Consider the following 18,928-nt stretch of genomic DNA (forward strand, 5'->3'; position numbering starts at 1 on the left):
TATGACATATTTTAATAATATGTTTTCTAGCTTTAGTTTTTTCTTCTTCAGTCAAAAGCACTTGATATCAGGGTTGTGCATTTGACCGGTCAAATACAATTCGGTCAATTGACCGATATTTGACCGGTCAAATATGGTCAAATTCAAATAAATGTTTTTTACACCAATATTAACTTTATTTTGCATTTATATAATATTATAATAAATCTATGTATAATAATAAATATCATAATATTTTTTAATTCATTCTATAGTCAATGTTCCACCTCCGTGCCAGAGTCTTGTTCCGATTCATATTCAATATCATTATTTTCTTTAATATTTTTAATCAATCTTAAATTATGATACACTCTTACTAATTTTCCTGCTGTAGAAGCCTTTAATCTATTTCTGTTTTTCGTGTGAATATTGCCCCAAACCGACCAATTTCTTTCAGAAGAAGAAGTCGAACTAGGAAATGTTAGTAAAATATTAGCGACTTCTCTTAATGGGCAAGGTGGGCAAAATGCATTCCACCAACTTGAGGCCGAAATTTGATTGTTTCTTATGGAAGTTACAACTTTCCACATATTATGGCTATTAAATATACCGCTTTTGCTTCTGAAATTTACTATATTACTCAAAATATTTTGATTATCACCACCTTGTAAAATACCCAATTCTTGTATTATATTACATGCTTCATCAAATTCAGTATTAGTAAGATGCTCCCCTTGATATTGGGGGTCCAATAAATAAGCAGCATTGTGAGCACATGTATTTAGATCAGTTTTTCTCATTTCAAACATAGCCTTAATTTTTTTTTCTTGAGATGGAGAAAATATAGAATCATGGCATGATTGTATTATGTGTTTTTCCCAATTAAGCATCTCGTTTTTTACTTGGGCCAAAGTACATTTATCCCCTTGCACTTTCAACAATGAGGTAGCTAAAGGTTGGAGTATAGCTAAAAATTTTAAATTTTTCGTCCAAAATTCTTCGTTTAATATATTATTGGTAATTTCTATGGGACAAATATCACAAACAGCTTCTTCAACAACTGATGCTTTTAGAGCTTTCTTGCATATTTGAATTTGCTCCATACGTTTTATTGACGACCCATCTTGTTTGGCTAATTGTACTTAATGTAGATGGTATGCCATGAAGATTCTTATTACGGGAAAATACTGCAGCTGGTATGTGTTTATTCTTGAAAAATTTAACAATTTTTTTAATTATTGAAATATGGTCACTGAAGGCGTTCAATCGTTTAAAATCGTGAAAGAATAACTGTAATGTATGCGCTGCACAACCATAACATTTTATATGATTATAAATAGATTCAGATTTTAGAATTCTCCAGGCTGCTTTCATGTTAGCGGCTTATATCAGTAACTAAAGAATATACTTTTACCGGATTTAATTCATGAATTACATTTTTAAATTCCTGGGCAATATAATCTGCCGTATGGCGATTTTCCTCAGTATTTAGAAATTTGTAGAACACTGGAACAGGCGTCATCACCATAAAATTAATAATACTCTCGTTTCTAATGTTGCTCCAGCCATCTGATACAATTGATAAGTAAGGAGCTTTATCTATTATATCTGCAACTCTCACCTCCATATCACCTGACGCTTTATCTAGAAGATATCCAGCCAGTGCCTTCTCCTGGGTAATGTGTAAATAGGATGTATTTTTTAAAAAAATTCTTGGATGTAGGGATTTTCAGTGATGTGGAAAGGTAAATTGCTCGCATATACAGCCTTTGCAAACAATTGATCCAGCTCATTTTTTTCTTTAATTCTATCTATGAAACCGGTTATACAAGATTGAGATTTATATTTAATCGCCTTGCTTGTAGATTGATTAGAAATAATGGAATCAAATTCTCCTGAGTCACAAGACAAAATATTGTTCATTTGATAATCATTCTCACTAATTTCACCCAATTCTTCATTAGAGTTAGACTTAGAAGTATTACAAGTTACATTTGTGATATTTTTTGTAGAGGTTGATATTTTGGAATTTGAATAAAATTTTTCCTTAATTATAACAGGGCACATAGTACAGCTGCTTAATAAATGTTTGACCATTCTATCAACGTGGGTGATATAGGACATCTTGCAAAACTTGCACACCGCTTTAACTGATTTACCATCGCGTACTTCTTGAAAATGTTTCCAAACATGATGCTTTGGTTTGACCATAATCCCTAATATATTAAAATTTAACAAAAAATGATTTTGATTATTGTAAAGTTAATCAATCTTAACTATTTTATAATTATCGACCAATTATTCCAATAATTTCTTAATATTATAAATATAATATAATATATATGACTTTTTACCAGAATTGAATAATATTCCGTAAATCTGACCAGAACAATTAAAATGAAAATTAATTTTAAAAACCAAATATAGCAAGTGTAAGTAAAACAAATGAGAATTAATATAATTTATACTCGGCTAAATATTAAATAAAATTTAAATTTATTAAAAAATAAGAATGAAAAAATTATATTATGATTATAATAAATCGGGTATTTTTATTTTTTTTAAGAAAAATGAATTGAAAAAAATAAAGAAGGCGAGAAACGGCAATGATTAGGCAAAAAAATAACTAAAAATATTACTATATTTAGAAAAATTACATATTTATATTTTAACAATAAAAAAATTCTTTTGTTTTTAACAATTCATGATACAAATAATTTTTTAAATAATTGTAACCTAATAAGATTGATAAACATGCTTTTAATGCATACTAGTTAATTATATCAAAATATTTATTCGCCATTAATATTTTAGAGTATTTGACCGTATTTGACCGACATGCCAACCCTGCTTGATATAATAAAAATTAAAAATATCATTAGAAAAATTTTATTATTTTTTTATGAATGGAAAAAAAATATAAAGTAAAATAAAATTATTAATTAAATTTATATAAGATATAATATAATATTTAAAACATACCTTAAATCTAGATATAGGTATGACTAGAGAACTGCAAAGTAATTTTTCGCAACCCGAGCCCGAATTTAAAAATTATTTTGTCCGAGCCCGACCCGAGCCCGAGCACACATTTTTTAGTCCAACCCGACCCGAGCCCGACCCGAATAAAATTTTGCAAAAGGTACCAAGCATCATTAACCTGTATTTATTCAGTTCAGCCACCTTAAATAAAAGTTTATGTGACGGCCATAATCTATTCAAGATATATATTAAGTTGCATTTTATTAAATTTGTAAAAAATATTATAAAACGATTAATATACAAGCGAATTTAAAAATTATAACGATTATATAATACAATAAGCATCATTTATGCGAATATAGATATGATATAAAAGTTAATAAATATATAAAAAATATAATGAACATATTATATTATATTGACCTCATCAATATCATTATCAAAATTATCACAAAGTGAATAATTACGATATATAAATAAAGAGGCGTCCAGTTTATCTGGCTTTAAACGAGTCCTTCTCTCCTCAAAGGCCCTACCAGCAGCTGAAAACGCCCTTTCACTGCTAGCCGACGAAGCAGGGATAGCCAGGAATTTAAGAGCTAAAATACTTAAATTTGGAAACTCATAATGGTTTGTTTTCCACCATTTTAAAATATTATCGTCATCAATACATAATTTCGGATCTAGGTATTTTTTTTAGCTCGTCAACTTCGGCGCTAGCATCAGAATACGCATTGTCAGCCTCCCATAAAGAGAAGTCCAAAAACGTATCTACCACCTCTGTAGTTTCTTAAGAAAAAAATATTGATTAATAATATTGATATATATTTACTTTATTATTTTTTAATAAATAATTTTATTATAAATTTAATAAACCTTTATTTACTACTCTATCGGTTGAGCACGAGTTAGATGGTGAGTTGTATAAAGACTTTTGCTCAATCACATCTCTGTTGATTTTCTCTGCATTAATCAACGTGTTGATATGTTGACACAAATCTTTATAATGTTCCCGGGATAAAATTTGAAATTTTAGGCACAAAAACGTCGAAATTTGGTGGAATAAATCTATTTTAAATTTATCCACCAATACCGGGATCTTAATGAAAGCTGGTTTAGCTGATAGTTTAAGCTAGGATTAGCTAAAAAACTCAATATTTTATGATAACATAAAATAACTTTGTGAATAGTAGGTTTTAAATCACTCTCAAGTTCATCACTCGCAATTTTAAAAGGCGTCAGAAACTTGATCAGATCCCTCATCATTTCAAAATCAATATTTTCAAGTCTAATCGACTCTCCTCTGAAATTGAGGATTTCCAATATGTCATTAAATTGATTTAAGATCGATTCAATCATATTCAACCTACTATTCCACCTAGTCTCAACACACATGTGGAGAGTTTTATCGAGGCGATTAACTAATCTAAAATGTAATGATATATTTTAATAAAAAGTTAATTTAACATACCCACTCTGTTTCATATACGTTACTAAACTTTTACAATCATTAAAACATTGATTTATCTCCGAACAAGATTCAATATTTTTGTTATCAAAAGTATTTCTCAATACTGTATTTAATAGATGAGAAGCACAATTTAAACGCTTATGATTTTCAAAAGCTTTAATCATATTAGCTCCTTGGTCGGTAATAATTGGAATTTCCGATAAATAGGCCCTGCTCTATCCTGATACAAAGAATACATGGATTTTTATAAATATTTTTAATGAAATCAATACCTAACAAGGTGAAATTTCTAATAATTTTTTTTTTATATTTTCCCCTGTCTTTTTTTCTTCTTCAAATTTGCATGTAAACAATACAATTTTATTTAGTTTCCAGGAATCATTTATAAAATGAATTGTTAGAGTTACATATGATATTTTTTTATAATCATCTGTCCAAAGGTCTGTCGTGGCTATAAAAAATTATTAATAATTTAACCATATTTTCATAAATTTGTTACCAGCACATCGACCCTTTTCATATATGAGTTTAATATAGGAAATAATTTATTGCGGATACCATCAGCAGTATCTACTAAATTTCTAGAAATTGTCGTAGGATTTGGAATGATGCTTTTAACATCAATATTTCCATATATTGAACCAATTTTGGCAAAATATTGGCAACAATCAACAAAGCCTTCCCCATGAATTGTATCAAATGATCTCAAATCACGTCCAAAAAACATAGTAAGCACCTTTGTCCACTCTTTTTTCAATTTTGTACAACTTTTGAGTTTTTTCGGATCATTACCAAAAAGACTTTGTCTTTTTACTCTCTGCTGTTGTACTTGTATTTGTATATACACATTTATGTCTTTTAAGTTGATTTGTGCCTAAAATAATTTAATAAGATCATATTTTATATATAAATATCTAACCTGTTGTTATTGAATTATATACATAAATAAATTTTCATATAATACAAATGACATAATTAAGCTTTTCTTTATTTTCATCATATATAAATGAAAATTTCTTCCATACATCAGATTTTTCATTAAGATTCTCCCTTACTTCATACTCTTTTGTCTTAATTTTTTCACCAATTCTTTTTAGTTTTGCATCCATTGAGATAATTTTTTTAATATGGCTGTGTCTAAAATCTAAAAAAAATATTTAAAATGACTTTAATCAATTAGATTGAAATAAACAGAGTTGGGCAGTACTGCGAATACTTGTATCTAAGATACATGATACAAGATCCCTTTATATCTTGTACTCAGTATATTTTGACATTTTTAATAAGATACTAATATCTGTATCTAAGATCCTTAATTCTGAAAAGAATCTTGTGTCCTTTTCATTTTCTTGACAAAAGATACAGATACAGATTCTTTTTAATATTCATGTTTTAAATTTTACATATCACAGTATACATCTTATTTTTTTTGAAAATCTTGTATTAATTTCCTAATTTTTTTCTGCCATATTTTAAAATATTGACAATCAAAATTAGCTGGAAAATTTACAACTCATATTAAGGTAGATAGATAAAAAAATAATAATACCAAAACGAAATAAGTAAAGATTATATTTTATATATAAATGTAACTTAGAATATCATTACCAATTTTATATAATATTTTTTAATTTCTAGGATGATTAACATTTATGGTAGTGAAATTTAAATTATAGAAATAAGTTCCCCTGAATCAAATCCCAATCTTAAATTTTATATGGAAATTTTTTAAAACAAATGTTAAAAAAGACAATGTATAGGCTAGATAAATAATGAATAAAACTTATCTTTAGTACATAAAATATGTCTTATCTTGTAATTCACGGGAAACACACAATTTAGTGATAAAATAGTTTGGTATCCGGTTGTTAGGTTTATAAAATAATAATTAATAATGACATGACATGTTAATATGATTGACATTTTAAACCTAAAATGTGATAAATATTAAATAATATGATTTTATAATTAATATTATAAATTATACTGACTATTTAAGATATTAATATTATTATTTATTTTCGGGTCGGGTTTTCGGGTCGGACTTTTACAACTCGACCCGAGCCCGAACCTGAGAAATTTTTTTTTGATGTCCGAACCCAAGCCCGAGGCTCGGGTCGGGCTACGGACAGCCCGTGCAGTTCTCTAGGTATGACAAAAAGGCATTGTTATTTAAAATTCGTTTCTCTCTAAAAATAATAGCATCTATTATTGAACCAGCAAAGGGTGAAGTAAAAATAGAAATTTCTTATTTTGCTTTTAACCATATGCCATATTCCCTAAAGTTAGCTGCTCAAGTTGTAAGTTCTTGGTAGCTACTTTAATTGGTTTTAGGATCACCCTATAATTGCTTCCTGTCCCAAAGTTGTAAAGTTCACTGTATGATACTTATAATTCCTCACACATATTTTTTAATTTATTCAATCTCTCTCATGTCATACATAGGTTGATAACCATCTGTGATAATCCAATACAAGTTTTTTTAAGTTTATTTTAATATGATTGATATCGATTTTGTCCTTAGCTTCTTGCAGTCAGTACGACTTTAATAATAATATAAGAAACTGAGCAATTTTTTAATGCATGATATACCACAAGTTGTAAGGTATGAGAAGCACATCTTATATTTATAATATTATATTGAGAATCATTAAGAATGATTTTCAATTCATCAGGTACATTTGTGAAAGTAGTAAAAATATCATTCAGATTATCTATATTTTGTATTTGTTCTTCATCATTTTCAGACATCTCATCATCACTATCCTCCATAAATAATTTTACCATTTTAATAAGATTGGCCCCATTGTCAATTGTTATAGTGTATATTTGTGATGTTTTGATTTCATAATCGTTTAATACTTTTATTAAAAGTATTTTTAAATTTCTGCAGTGGGCCGTTCAAAATTTTCTTTCATTGCTAGTGTTCTCAGAACAATTTTTGCTTTTTGAATATACTGAAGATTAATCCCAATAATGGACCTGTCTATACGAGTAACACAGTCAATTTGTAAAGATAATAACATACCATTTATTTCTTTGATTATATTTTGCCGAATACTTAAGGCTAATTCTGCATATTTGATTGAATATTTTGACAATTAATTTTAATATTACCCATGCCTTCTAATATAGGATCAATAATTTTTTTAAAACTGCTATCATCGATTAATTTGAATGGTCTGCTATTAAAAGTGATCAATTCAGTAAAAGCATCGATTATTATTATTTTTATTTAGTTTTAATGATATTGTTTATTCTTTTAATGCTTTTCTAACGTCTGATGGCTTGATGACATCTTAAACTTACTTATTTTATTAGGATTTTGTTCTGATATTTTGTTAATTTTATTGAATTCTAGAGGGTGGTCTCTTTTATGTGACGCTCGAGATTTGCTCCATGATGGCCTTTCATGTTTATTTGATAATCAGTATTATTACGTTTTGATGTGTCATTTATAATACTATATGTAAAAAATTTATATATGTATTTGATTTAATTTTTCTCTTGGCATTATAATTTATAAGCTAAAGATATTTAAAAAATGTTGTAAAATAGCAATATACTAAAGTTTATAAAAATTATGACTGACACTTATCACTTATATGTGATTGATAATAATCTTTCAAACACTTCGAACATAATTAAGCAACATACAATAACTTACTCATTATTTTATAAGCATAAAATCATGAGGCTCGAACCGGTTTAGGAGAATTTTAGCGGTTCGGATCAGGTTCGATTGAAAATTTTTTAGTGGTTTAGATTCGGTTTAGGTTAGATAAAAAATACCGGTTTTATTGGTTTAATGATTCGATTCAGGAGATTTTGTTAATAGACATACAAAATTATGTGCCGTCTATAAGCAAAAAATTAAGGCTTGCCCAATATTTTTCTGGATAAAATATTGAGTTAGTCGTTTTTAAAAATTAGCTCAAAAAGAGCTGTTTAACAACACTACTAATATCAGAAACATTGATTTATCCAATAATGCAACATATGGATTTTAGTTACAATAAGGAAACAATTTTATACATATTGTCATTTAACATATATAAATATATTTCAATTCAAAATTTAGATTTAAGTTAATTAATTACAAATTAAATGATTTAATTTCGTTTATATAACTTTTACTTGATTAACTTACCATATTATCTTATAAACCTTTATTTATTATTTAACAACATTATTATTTTTAATTATATAAAATTTTTATATACTTCGATTCTAGATTAATAAAATAATTTTTACAAATTATTATGATTTAATAAAAAATCTATTTTGAATCCTTGCTTATCAGGTTTTCCCAACAATATATACAAATTTTAATTAAATAAAAAAATATATTTAGAATCACTGCTCAATCATCAATTTTTCATTATGCTCAAGCCTTAACAACCTCTACGGGTCAATCACTTATTATACCGTCAAAATTGTGTTTTTAATTGATTTTCTTTGATTAAAATTTGTAAAAATTTTATAAAACAAAATACTAAAAATGATGTGTTATATAATTTATTTATAAATTAACTGAAACTAATAACTAGTTACTTTTAAAATAATGTAACTAGTAAGTGTAACCAATTACCTTTTTAAGAATGTAAAAAAAATATATAATTACTTTTCAAAAGTAGAAAAACTAACATTTTTTAATTTGGCACCTAAATTTTTTTGCTTAAAAAATAAATAATAAAATTATCAAAAAAGATACAACTTTGCATGCTTCAAATGTGTTTAACATAATAGGAATAAAATAAAAATAATAATTTATTTGCAATATCTAAAATCATTATAAGAAACAAATATTAGTAAAAATTAAAATAGTATATATTTATACAATAAATTTTTGTTCATTTATTTTTTCTTTTTCTTAGCACCCGCCTTTTCTTTGTCAGCTCCTTTTTTGTCTGCTGCTCCTGCTTTTTCCTTTTTAGCAGCTCCTTCTTTTTTGCCACCATCATCTTTTTTAGCAGCCTCATCTTTTTTGCCTGCAGCTGGCTCTTTTTTACCTGCATCCTTTTTCGCTCCAGCTGCATCCTTTTTGGCGCCATCTGAATCTTTTTTCTTGGTGTCCTTAGTATCTTTTTTGGCCGCTCCTTTTTTTCCAGCTTTAGTCTCCGTCTTGACTTCTGCTTCGCTAGTTTCCGCCGTTTCAGTAGTGGTTACAGAGACAGTATCATCTACTGATTCTTCTGTGGCAGGAGTACCAGGTTTGGGGGATTTGGGCATAGGAGAACTCGGTGGTTTAGGGGAAGCTGGAGGTTTAGGTGAAGCTGGAGGTTTAGGTGAAGCTGATGGCTTAGGAGATGGGGCAGGGGCCTGAAGGGTAGGCGCTGGTTGATCCGGAGGTGGGGGTGGAGGTGGGGCTGTTATAGGAGGTGCCTCAGTAGTAGCAGGAGGTGGTGGAGGAACTGGAGGTGCTTCAGCGGTAACAGGGGCAGCTGGTGGAGCAACTGGTGGTGGTGGAGGAGGGGTAGGAACTTTAGGAGGTATTACAACGTAAGTCTTTTTATCGACTGGAACACAGTTTTTAAGCAATTCTCCACCATCCGTTTCAGCTTTAGGGTCTCGTTCTAAGCAGAGTTTGGCCAAGTGTGGCATTTCTAATGCAGTGGCTCCAGCCCATAATCGCGCCCATGAAGTATCCGTTGTTATTGCTCCTTCTAAATCTATGGTGTACATGAACTTTAAGATTTTAGAGAAAGAATCAGTAGTCAATCCAGTGTGCTCTCCAAGAATGATTCCGTCGGCCTCATTAGTGTTATTAATCCAGAAGAATTCAGCTAGATGAGGTTTTCTTAACTGCACTAACTCTTGATTCGCCATTAATTCTTTTTCTGACTTTCCTAGTTCCATAGCAAAAGCTCGCTCAAAATATTTAGAGTGGCAAGCTAATATAACCTTGTGGGCTTCAAATTTGGCACCATCTTTCCACAAATAGACTATGATGTCGTTTACTGGTTTCCGGTCCATTTTCCATAAATATTTTAGGAAATCGTTGAAACATAATTTCTGAGATTTATCTCTGGGACACACCCAGACTTCTGACATTATTGATAAATTTGATTAGAATAGGGAGTTATAAAATACCCTCTTTTTTAGTAGATGATAAATAGAGTGATATTTATATAACAAAATTAAACCGAAAAAAATTAAATCATAATTTAAAAGTTAACATTATAATATAAAAAAGCACAAATATAACCTTTAATTATATTATGTGAATTTGCATATATTTTTCATACGTAGCACATTATGAATTTCTACGAATTTAGATAAACTATTATAAATTATTTATGTTTCATGATCACGCCTAAATCCATTTACTAAGAAGTTTTGTTAAAATGAACTTATATTTAGTTATATTTTTTTAAAGTGGTTTTTAAATAGCATTAAATAGTTAATGGAATAATGAATAATTAATCAAAAAAGATCTTATACAATATAATTAGATTTGATACATCATTTTAATTGATAATCACTTTACACTATAAATTAAACTAATTAAAGTAGTAAAATTTGATTCAATAATAAATAGGGGGTTTCCTTCAGAAATTGTTTTGTAATTCCTTTTTAAAATATATAATTTAGCAATACTCATTGTGAATTAGAAGTTTTGATATAAAACAAATATAATTGTTAAGACAAAATAAAATTTTATATTGAAATTAATCATGCAAGAAGTTGGATTGGCATGATACATCCATGACAACTTGCAGTTGCTAGGGAAGTAGAAAGCGTACTCAGCCAGATGCCACTTGACCTTTTATTTTGTAGGGACTCAATGGGCACTTAAAATCTAAAAATGTTAAGAAACCAATTTTTTAAAAATATTTTTTCAAAAAGTTGATGGGGATCTCAAAATTTAGACAAGATTTGAACCAGCAACCGGGGGTGGTGGTGGGGGGGGGGGGTTATAAAGCAAGATCAGAGGAGAGTAGTAGGTAATAGTGAGTAGATTTGGTTTTTTAATTTTTTATATTTCAGCTAGTTTTCTTGCCCACTCTTTAATTATTTTTGGCATGCCCAGAGTTGTCAAAAAATATATCATTTAAAACTTACTAATGAAGCTATCGTATCAATGAGACATTTTCTATTCGTTTTAAGCGATTCATATGACATCAATTCTAATCATATATTACGTAAATTGGTTATCAACTTTGATATAATCAAGATTTCGTATTTCTTACATTATATTTATTCTTTTATAATTCATTTTCGTTTAATTTTCTCTCTAAAAACTCTTAATTCCTCATCATTTTCTCTTTTCAAATATGGCTGCGGATAAATGGTACACACCGCAAGATTTGGTGGAGAACAAAAAAAATTTTCCAAATTTTTTAAAACACCTGTATAAAAATGATTGCACACCAGGGTATGATATTGTAATACATTTAAGTAAGGACAACACCAAATATAAGGCCCACAAATTTGTATTGGCGTGCCATTCAAAATTTTTCCATACATTGTTATCCAACAGTGATACTTATAAAGGACCCGATGCTATACTGAGGCCATCGTTAGCCGAAACCTTTTGGCAAGATAAGGATACGATGGATGAGGAAATCATCTTAGGTCCCCACACAGCTTTAACCGCCGATATTTTTACTCTTTTGTTAAAATTTATCTACACTCTCGATGTGGATATAAATTCTTCTAACGCCGAAAGACTTTGGGCGGCAGGACAAGCGATGGGTATGCCTCACTTACAAGCCCTTTGCGTTGACAAAGAAGGTGTCAAGGCTAGCGACAACGGTAAAACCTTACTCAATAACGCCGTACCCGAGGATCATAAACGTTACGATGCTCCTATCCCTTCCTCTCTTCAACCTCATGCAGAAAAAATAGGAGCAGATATTCCGCCTGCACCAGCTACTCTACCAGTTTCTCCTATGGCAGGCACAACATCTACTGCACCCGTTATACCTACTGCAGCCGTAGCCCCCATCGCACCAATTGCACCTCCTGCAGCCGTAGAACCGATAGCACCCGTTGCTCCTGCTGGAATTGTCCCACCTGTCGAAGCACCCACTTCCCAACTACATGCAACACCTGACCCTACAGAGGTAGCAACTCCGCACACCAAAGCTAACACGCCCCTGCCCACAGAAGGCCTAAACCAGGAGAACTCTGAAAGTTCTATTCTCCTAACCTCCGGCTCTCCTACTCCGCCTATCGAAAATAAGACATCTATAAAAGAGGATCGTTCATCTATAAAAATCCCTAAATCATCAAGTCCTACTAAATCTAGAACTTCCAAAGTTAGAACTCCTACTAAAGGTGGTAGGACCCCTACTAAGACCCCTGACTCTGCTTCAATAGCTGAAAGCGAAGGTTTATATATATATATAATTAAATATTCCAATAAAGTGACCTATTGAAACGGATTATTAAATCATCAATAATAATCAGTTTCATGCAGTGTCATTTCAACTAATTATCATAAATTAATCTCCTTTATGTGCTCAGCCAGATATTAACTACATTATACCTTGTTTAATTTGAAAGCCTATTGATCTAAATTCTAAACTAATTTGAGAAACAATTTTGATTTTGAGTGATGTGATTTTTTTAGAGGAATTAATCAAAAATACTATTATTGAGCACAAATCTACTAGTTAATCAATCAATAGGAGTATACAGTTTTGTTGTAAATAAACACTCAGGTCCATGCAAAAGAGTATGGGTGGGGTATAAGAAATATCTAGAGCCAATAAATTTTCACGCAGGCCTCGAAAAGTCTTAGCAAGACTCTGCAAGCATTGAATACTAGTTCTTAAAAATTTATCTTTTATTTAACATACTTACTATTTAGGACAAAATATCTCGCTTAATTAAGAAAGGTATATTATTTTAACAAAATTAAATAGAATTAGGAAATCTCGTGGGACAGGACTAGCAAATGTTATTCATATTTAGACTCTCAATCAAAAAAATTTGAATTAAATAAATTTTATTAAAATTTACCCACATATTATTTCTTTTTCAAATCGTGTCTTATACTATTTATCCATCGTTAAGCATACCATGCATGACTGCTCTTTATAAAATAAAGTGGTAAATTTATAATTATTGAAGTAAATTGGCAAATCTTGAAAATTTTATACGATCTTATTTTATACATATGATTTTACGCGATATTGTTGATTTTATTGTGTACTAAACCGATCTTCTTTCTTCTTTTATTTTTTTTTAGTACTGCAAAAACTTACAAATAACAATTTTAAAAATATAATCCCACCTAATATATTTATATTACAAAAGTGAACCTTGCGCAATATAATTTGGTATTTACTCCAACTTTGAAAGCTAAAAAGATAATTATAAAAATTCGATTTAAGCGACCCCGCATTTAGAGAATTTATGTTTAAATTGTATCAAAATCTATGGAGTTTGTTATAATTACAAAGATTGTTATTTTTCAAAATGGCATAGTAACTTAGAGATATGAAATACAAAAGTATTAGGTTCAAGCTTGAGCGAAAAAAAATCAGCTAACGCAAAAGTGATATTAGACATATTATACTAACTAGATTGACTATTCACTCAAAAGTGTAACAATAGAAATAAGCTGTGACACATCATTGTTATTTCCCATATGAATAATTTTAATTTGCATTTAAATTTTATGAAGACTTTTTTTAAAAAATTAGAATTCTATTTATTTATAAAGCTTATATGGAAAAGCAAATGGCATGTCACCAGCTAATTTGTATTCAATGATATTTCAAAATGCAATTTAATAAATGAGTCATCAGTCTAGATAGGTAATATTACTATATGTCGTTAATTCCAGGAACCCGAACCTTTATTTATAAAGCCTCAGTTTGGTTACGCAGTATATAAAAATTTATACGGTTACGGTTCGATTATAGTTGTGAAAAAATTATAAAAGTTCGGTTCAGCTAATTGTAAATGTTTAAAAAGGTTCATTGCCGTAATAAGAAAAATTTTAAATTATTCTTTTTGAAGTTTGAAGCAACACTATTGTATAATATTAATTATGACTATTATTTATTAAAATTTTTGCCATTCACTTAAGTAAATATATTTAAAAAATAGATGAAATTAATTTACGTAACAAAAATTTATTAATGTGTTTTTATTCATTTCAACTCTGATCATAATATTTAGACTACGCAATAGAAATAAATATTAAGGCTAAATTTCGATATTGATGGCGAAATAGATTTGGAAAACTTTAATTTTTTTATGGTTAGAGGTTCATGTTCTTTAGAATGATGCTTTTAAATATGCCTCTCCAAATGAGCTCTATGGACACCTTTAAGTATGATTTTGCACTATCTATATAACAGGCTTATTCATTTAAAAGAATATAATAAGTATAAAAAGAACGGCATGGGCTATGCGAACCATTTAAAATTTTTTTAAAGGAAGGAAAAATAAAATAAATTTTTGTATATTATCAGCATAAATACAATAAATAATATGAAGTCAGATAAACAAATATTGCAAAATTATGATATTGATAAACTTATAGAATTCACGATCAATTTTTAAAATTATATGGGTATTATCAGTTTAAAGATTTACAATTCCTCACATCTAGGAAATAATATAAAAAACAGATTTGAATAACTTTACTTGCATTTCAAGACAACACAAAATCTATTTTCAATAATAAAGGCTATAACAATGCTAACGCTTTAAAATATACTCAAATACCAAATTCTATAAATAATATATAAAATTAAAACCTTATAAATTTGATAATTTAAATTTATATGGGAATAATGGCTCTTCTATAAAACTACTTATGGGTAGGTGATATTATACCAAAATTCATTGAATAAATACTAAATTAAAAATCTAAAAATTGGTTATTTAGATATTTTGCATACTACAATAGATAAAATAGAAATATTGCTCAAATTCTATAAAAAACATTTAAAAGATTGTGAATAAATTTAAGTCATAATAAAAAAATTAACACATGCTTCTTATGAGTAAATAAATATTTTGATAATTTAATAATTTGAAAATGGAGTGATACCTTAAAACGACGGGAATATAGTAAAATATGTACCACAAGGAAAAGATAGTAAAACGGAAAAAAATAAAATTATTTATTTTATTTTGGATGAAACCGGTTCAACTCGGTTTATTCTCATTTTACAAAGGTTCTTTTTACTCCTTCAAAAAAAAATTCACGATTCAGTTACGGTTCAGATATTTATAAAGGTTTATAACGGTTTAGCGGTTATTCCTGTTCACTCCCCCTTCCTGATTGATTTTTATTAAATGAAACTATAACTTATGGCTGCTAATATTCATTTCCTCGTGAACTTATTCCCAACTTACTTGATCCTGCCAAATCACAGATATGAGCTATTATTTTTTAATTTTTTTTTCATTTTCATTTTGGTAAGACTTGGCATTAACTTATTTAGAGTAAGCATATAATTTAAAACACATAATTTGATAAGCCATAAATTAACTTGCCTCATAAATAATATCAATGTATAAACATTTTAATCTTTGAAACATCAAATAGGTTCAATAGCTTCAACTGATAGATCTTCTTCGCCTACAAAAAAAGGCGGAAAAAAGGAGAAAGCAGCTGGAGGAAAAGCTAAGGGCGGCGCTAAGAAAGAAGAAAAGGGTGCTAAAAAAGATGACAAGAAGGAAGAAAAGGGTGCTAAAAAAGATGAAAAGAAAGAAGCCAAAGGAAAGAAAAAGAAATAAATTTTTATTTTTCAAAAATTTATTATTTTAATGATTTCTATATATTTAATACTGTTTTTTCTATTAGATAAATACAATAAACATTTAGGGTGAATTATATTTTTGTGTTTTAAAATTAATATTATTAGATTAGAGAGATGTATGAGGCAATGCAAAGAGCACAATTTTAACTTAATAATAAAATCAGGGTCTCCTGACTGAGATTTAAAACTTTTCATGATCGCAACATGAAGATTTTTAAGGAATAAAAGCGGAAATGAAGCAAACAAAATTAAAAAATTGTTTTGAAATATTCCGATGATGTGGAAGATTGTCCATAAATTTTTAAGAAAGAATTTTTTATATCATTTTACGGTTACTCCGGACCATGTTCTAATCAAAGTCTTAAATGTCGTTAATGCACATCGATTGATAAAATAAAGGGGAAATAATGTATGTAGTGTTGTTAAAAACCCCAATTCGGGTCGATTTTTAAAAACGGCCCAATTAAGATTATAACCAAATTAGTATTGTGTAAGCCTGGTAATTTTGCTGATAGGTGGCAGAAAGGTTTTGGTTTCTATTTGCCAAATCTTGAGGCTAACACAATATTATTTTGGTTAGATCTTAATCTGTTTATAAAAATCAACCCAAATCCTTTAACAACACTATTTTTTACCATGAAATAAACATTATGAAAAATTTTATTAAACAATATGGTATTATATTAATGAATTGTACATTTTTAATTTAAAAACTAACCCTTCTCTATTTTTTGGTTCTTACAAAAGAATATACAACACTATATCCAACGATCTTACCCTGGCATTATATAAATTACTGTTTAGAATGGTGTCCAATATAATGAAAAGTGTTACCGGCGTTAATCACTTTAATGCCTTTATTGACACAAAATATAGTTTATATAGCCAGTTTAACAATAATCAAAAGGTGTTGGATTAAATATTGCCTGAATTGGCCATTCAATTGCTGAAAATTGGAAATATACTTATTGTTTGATGGGTGTCTAGCAGTATTCATACTGTTAAGTCAGCTCGGAATAACGATGAGGTCCCATATATGCATTTCATAAATTTAGCCAATTCTCAGCCGTACAGGCTGTTCACCCGATTATAAAATAGTAAATTCTTATCAAACATCGCCTTGATGTATAATGTTACTTTGAATTATTCAGTCTATCTTTAAGACTTCAGGCAGAAAGAATCAGTTTACATAAAGCTGAAAAATCAATAAAGCGAACGATTCATGTTCTAAAATCGTTTAAAGATATGCCTGGTAGATTCTAAACATCTTTTATTATAAATAAATGTTTATTTATTATTTCTAAAAAAGAACATATGAAATAACTCAAGAAGTTAGGGAAATAGATAAATTTGGAGTAATATGGAAGGAAAACAGCAGACACTGATATCATCGTAACTTTTTACAATATGAAAAATAAGTTAATGTATGCTAATTTTCATAATTCTACTAATTAAAAATACTATATTAAATTATACAGCTACCTTTTTAGCTAACTTATCTGTATGGAGTATTAAAATATAACTGACCCACAGACCTCGTTACGGGGAAGAGCAAATCAAAACTTCATTTTCGACTAAAGCACGATGTGGATCTCGAAATAAATGGGATGAGGGAATAGAATATATTGATGGTAATAATGCAATTACTAAATGCTCCTGTGATTTAAAAATACTTACAGAATTGTATTAACATAATTCATTGTAGTATTGATGAATGTAATTCACAGCCTTACCAATGTCATTATGACGATATTCCCTGCAAATCTTATTATAAAACATATTTCCAGTTTATTGATAATAAATATTAAGGGGTCTCCTTTCAATAAGTGGAATTCCTCTCTATATATTAATAAGTGGCTGACAAGGCACAGTTCTGCATTTTGCAAACGATAATCAATCAAGGAATCGTGCGGTTAATAATAAAAATATTGAGAAAAATTGATTATGGCATATTGTAGTTTTTCTAATCTATTCAAATATTGTAGTTTTTCTAATCTATTCCAATATTGTAGTTTTTCTAATTTATTCCAATATGTGCATTATTTTATATAGTTATTTTTATATAATTATGAAACGCATTCTACAAAATTACGCCATTTTTAATTCAACATATATTTTTTACAATATATTTCAATTTTACATAACTTTTTAAATAGCGATTTTATATAATAGTGTATTTTTTATGAAATAATTAGATATATAATAAACTATTTAAAAAAATAATAAAAATAAAAATTTTGCCTCAAATTCTTGGAAAAACAAAAAATCGCCTCTATTTTTCCCCATTTAGCATGCCCACTACTAATTTTTGCCACAAATTTTATGTCCATAGATAGCATTGGTTATACAACCCTAAATCATATCAGAATGCTGGATGAAAAAAATTTGTAAATAGTTTTTGAGAGCAAAATATATCACCTTAAAATACTTTCATTTATAATATATTTGTATGGTATAAGAAACTATAAAAGTTTTATCAATATTGATCAAATATCTTATGAGATATGAAGCACCAAAAAAAGTAGTATTCAAATAAGATATCAAGATAGTTGCAATTTCAGTTCGAATACTTGATTCTACTAATACCTCAATTTTTAGGCGGAGTTTAAATCAATCAAGGATTTGCACTTTTTTTTTTGCCTATGTCTTTAATAAAGGCCCAGATATTTTCTATTGGATATAAATCGGAGCCTGATGCAGGTCATTCCAATAAAGTCAAATGGCACAATTTCTTCTTGAAAAATAAAATATTCTTGCGGAAGCC

At 28.6% G+C, this 18,928-nt stretch overlaps 1 protein-coding gene across 1 annotated transcript; it reads right to left on the bottom strand.

Annotated features, from left to right (window-relative positions):
• Positions 1–254: 254 nt before the first annotated feature.
• LOC135924273 (uncharacterized) lies at positions 255–1,082 on the bottom strand. The gene has a single exon (XM_065459327.1). The coding sequence runs from the start codon at positions 1,080–1,082 to the stop codon at positions 255–257; it is 828 nt and encodes a 275-aa protein (XP_065315399.1).
• Positions 1,083–18,928: the final 17,846 nt, after the last annotated feature.

The sequence above is a fragment of the Gordionus sp. m RMFG-2023 genome, chromosome 2, assembly GCF_954871325.1.
Source record: "Gordionus sp. m RMFG-2023 chromosome 2, tfGorSpeb1-WG-v2, whole genome shotgun sequence".
Lineage (NCBI taxonomy): Eukaryota > Metazoa > Nematomorpha > Gordioida > Chordodea > Parachordodidae > Gordionus > Gordionus sp. m RMFG-2023.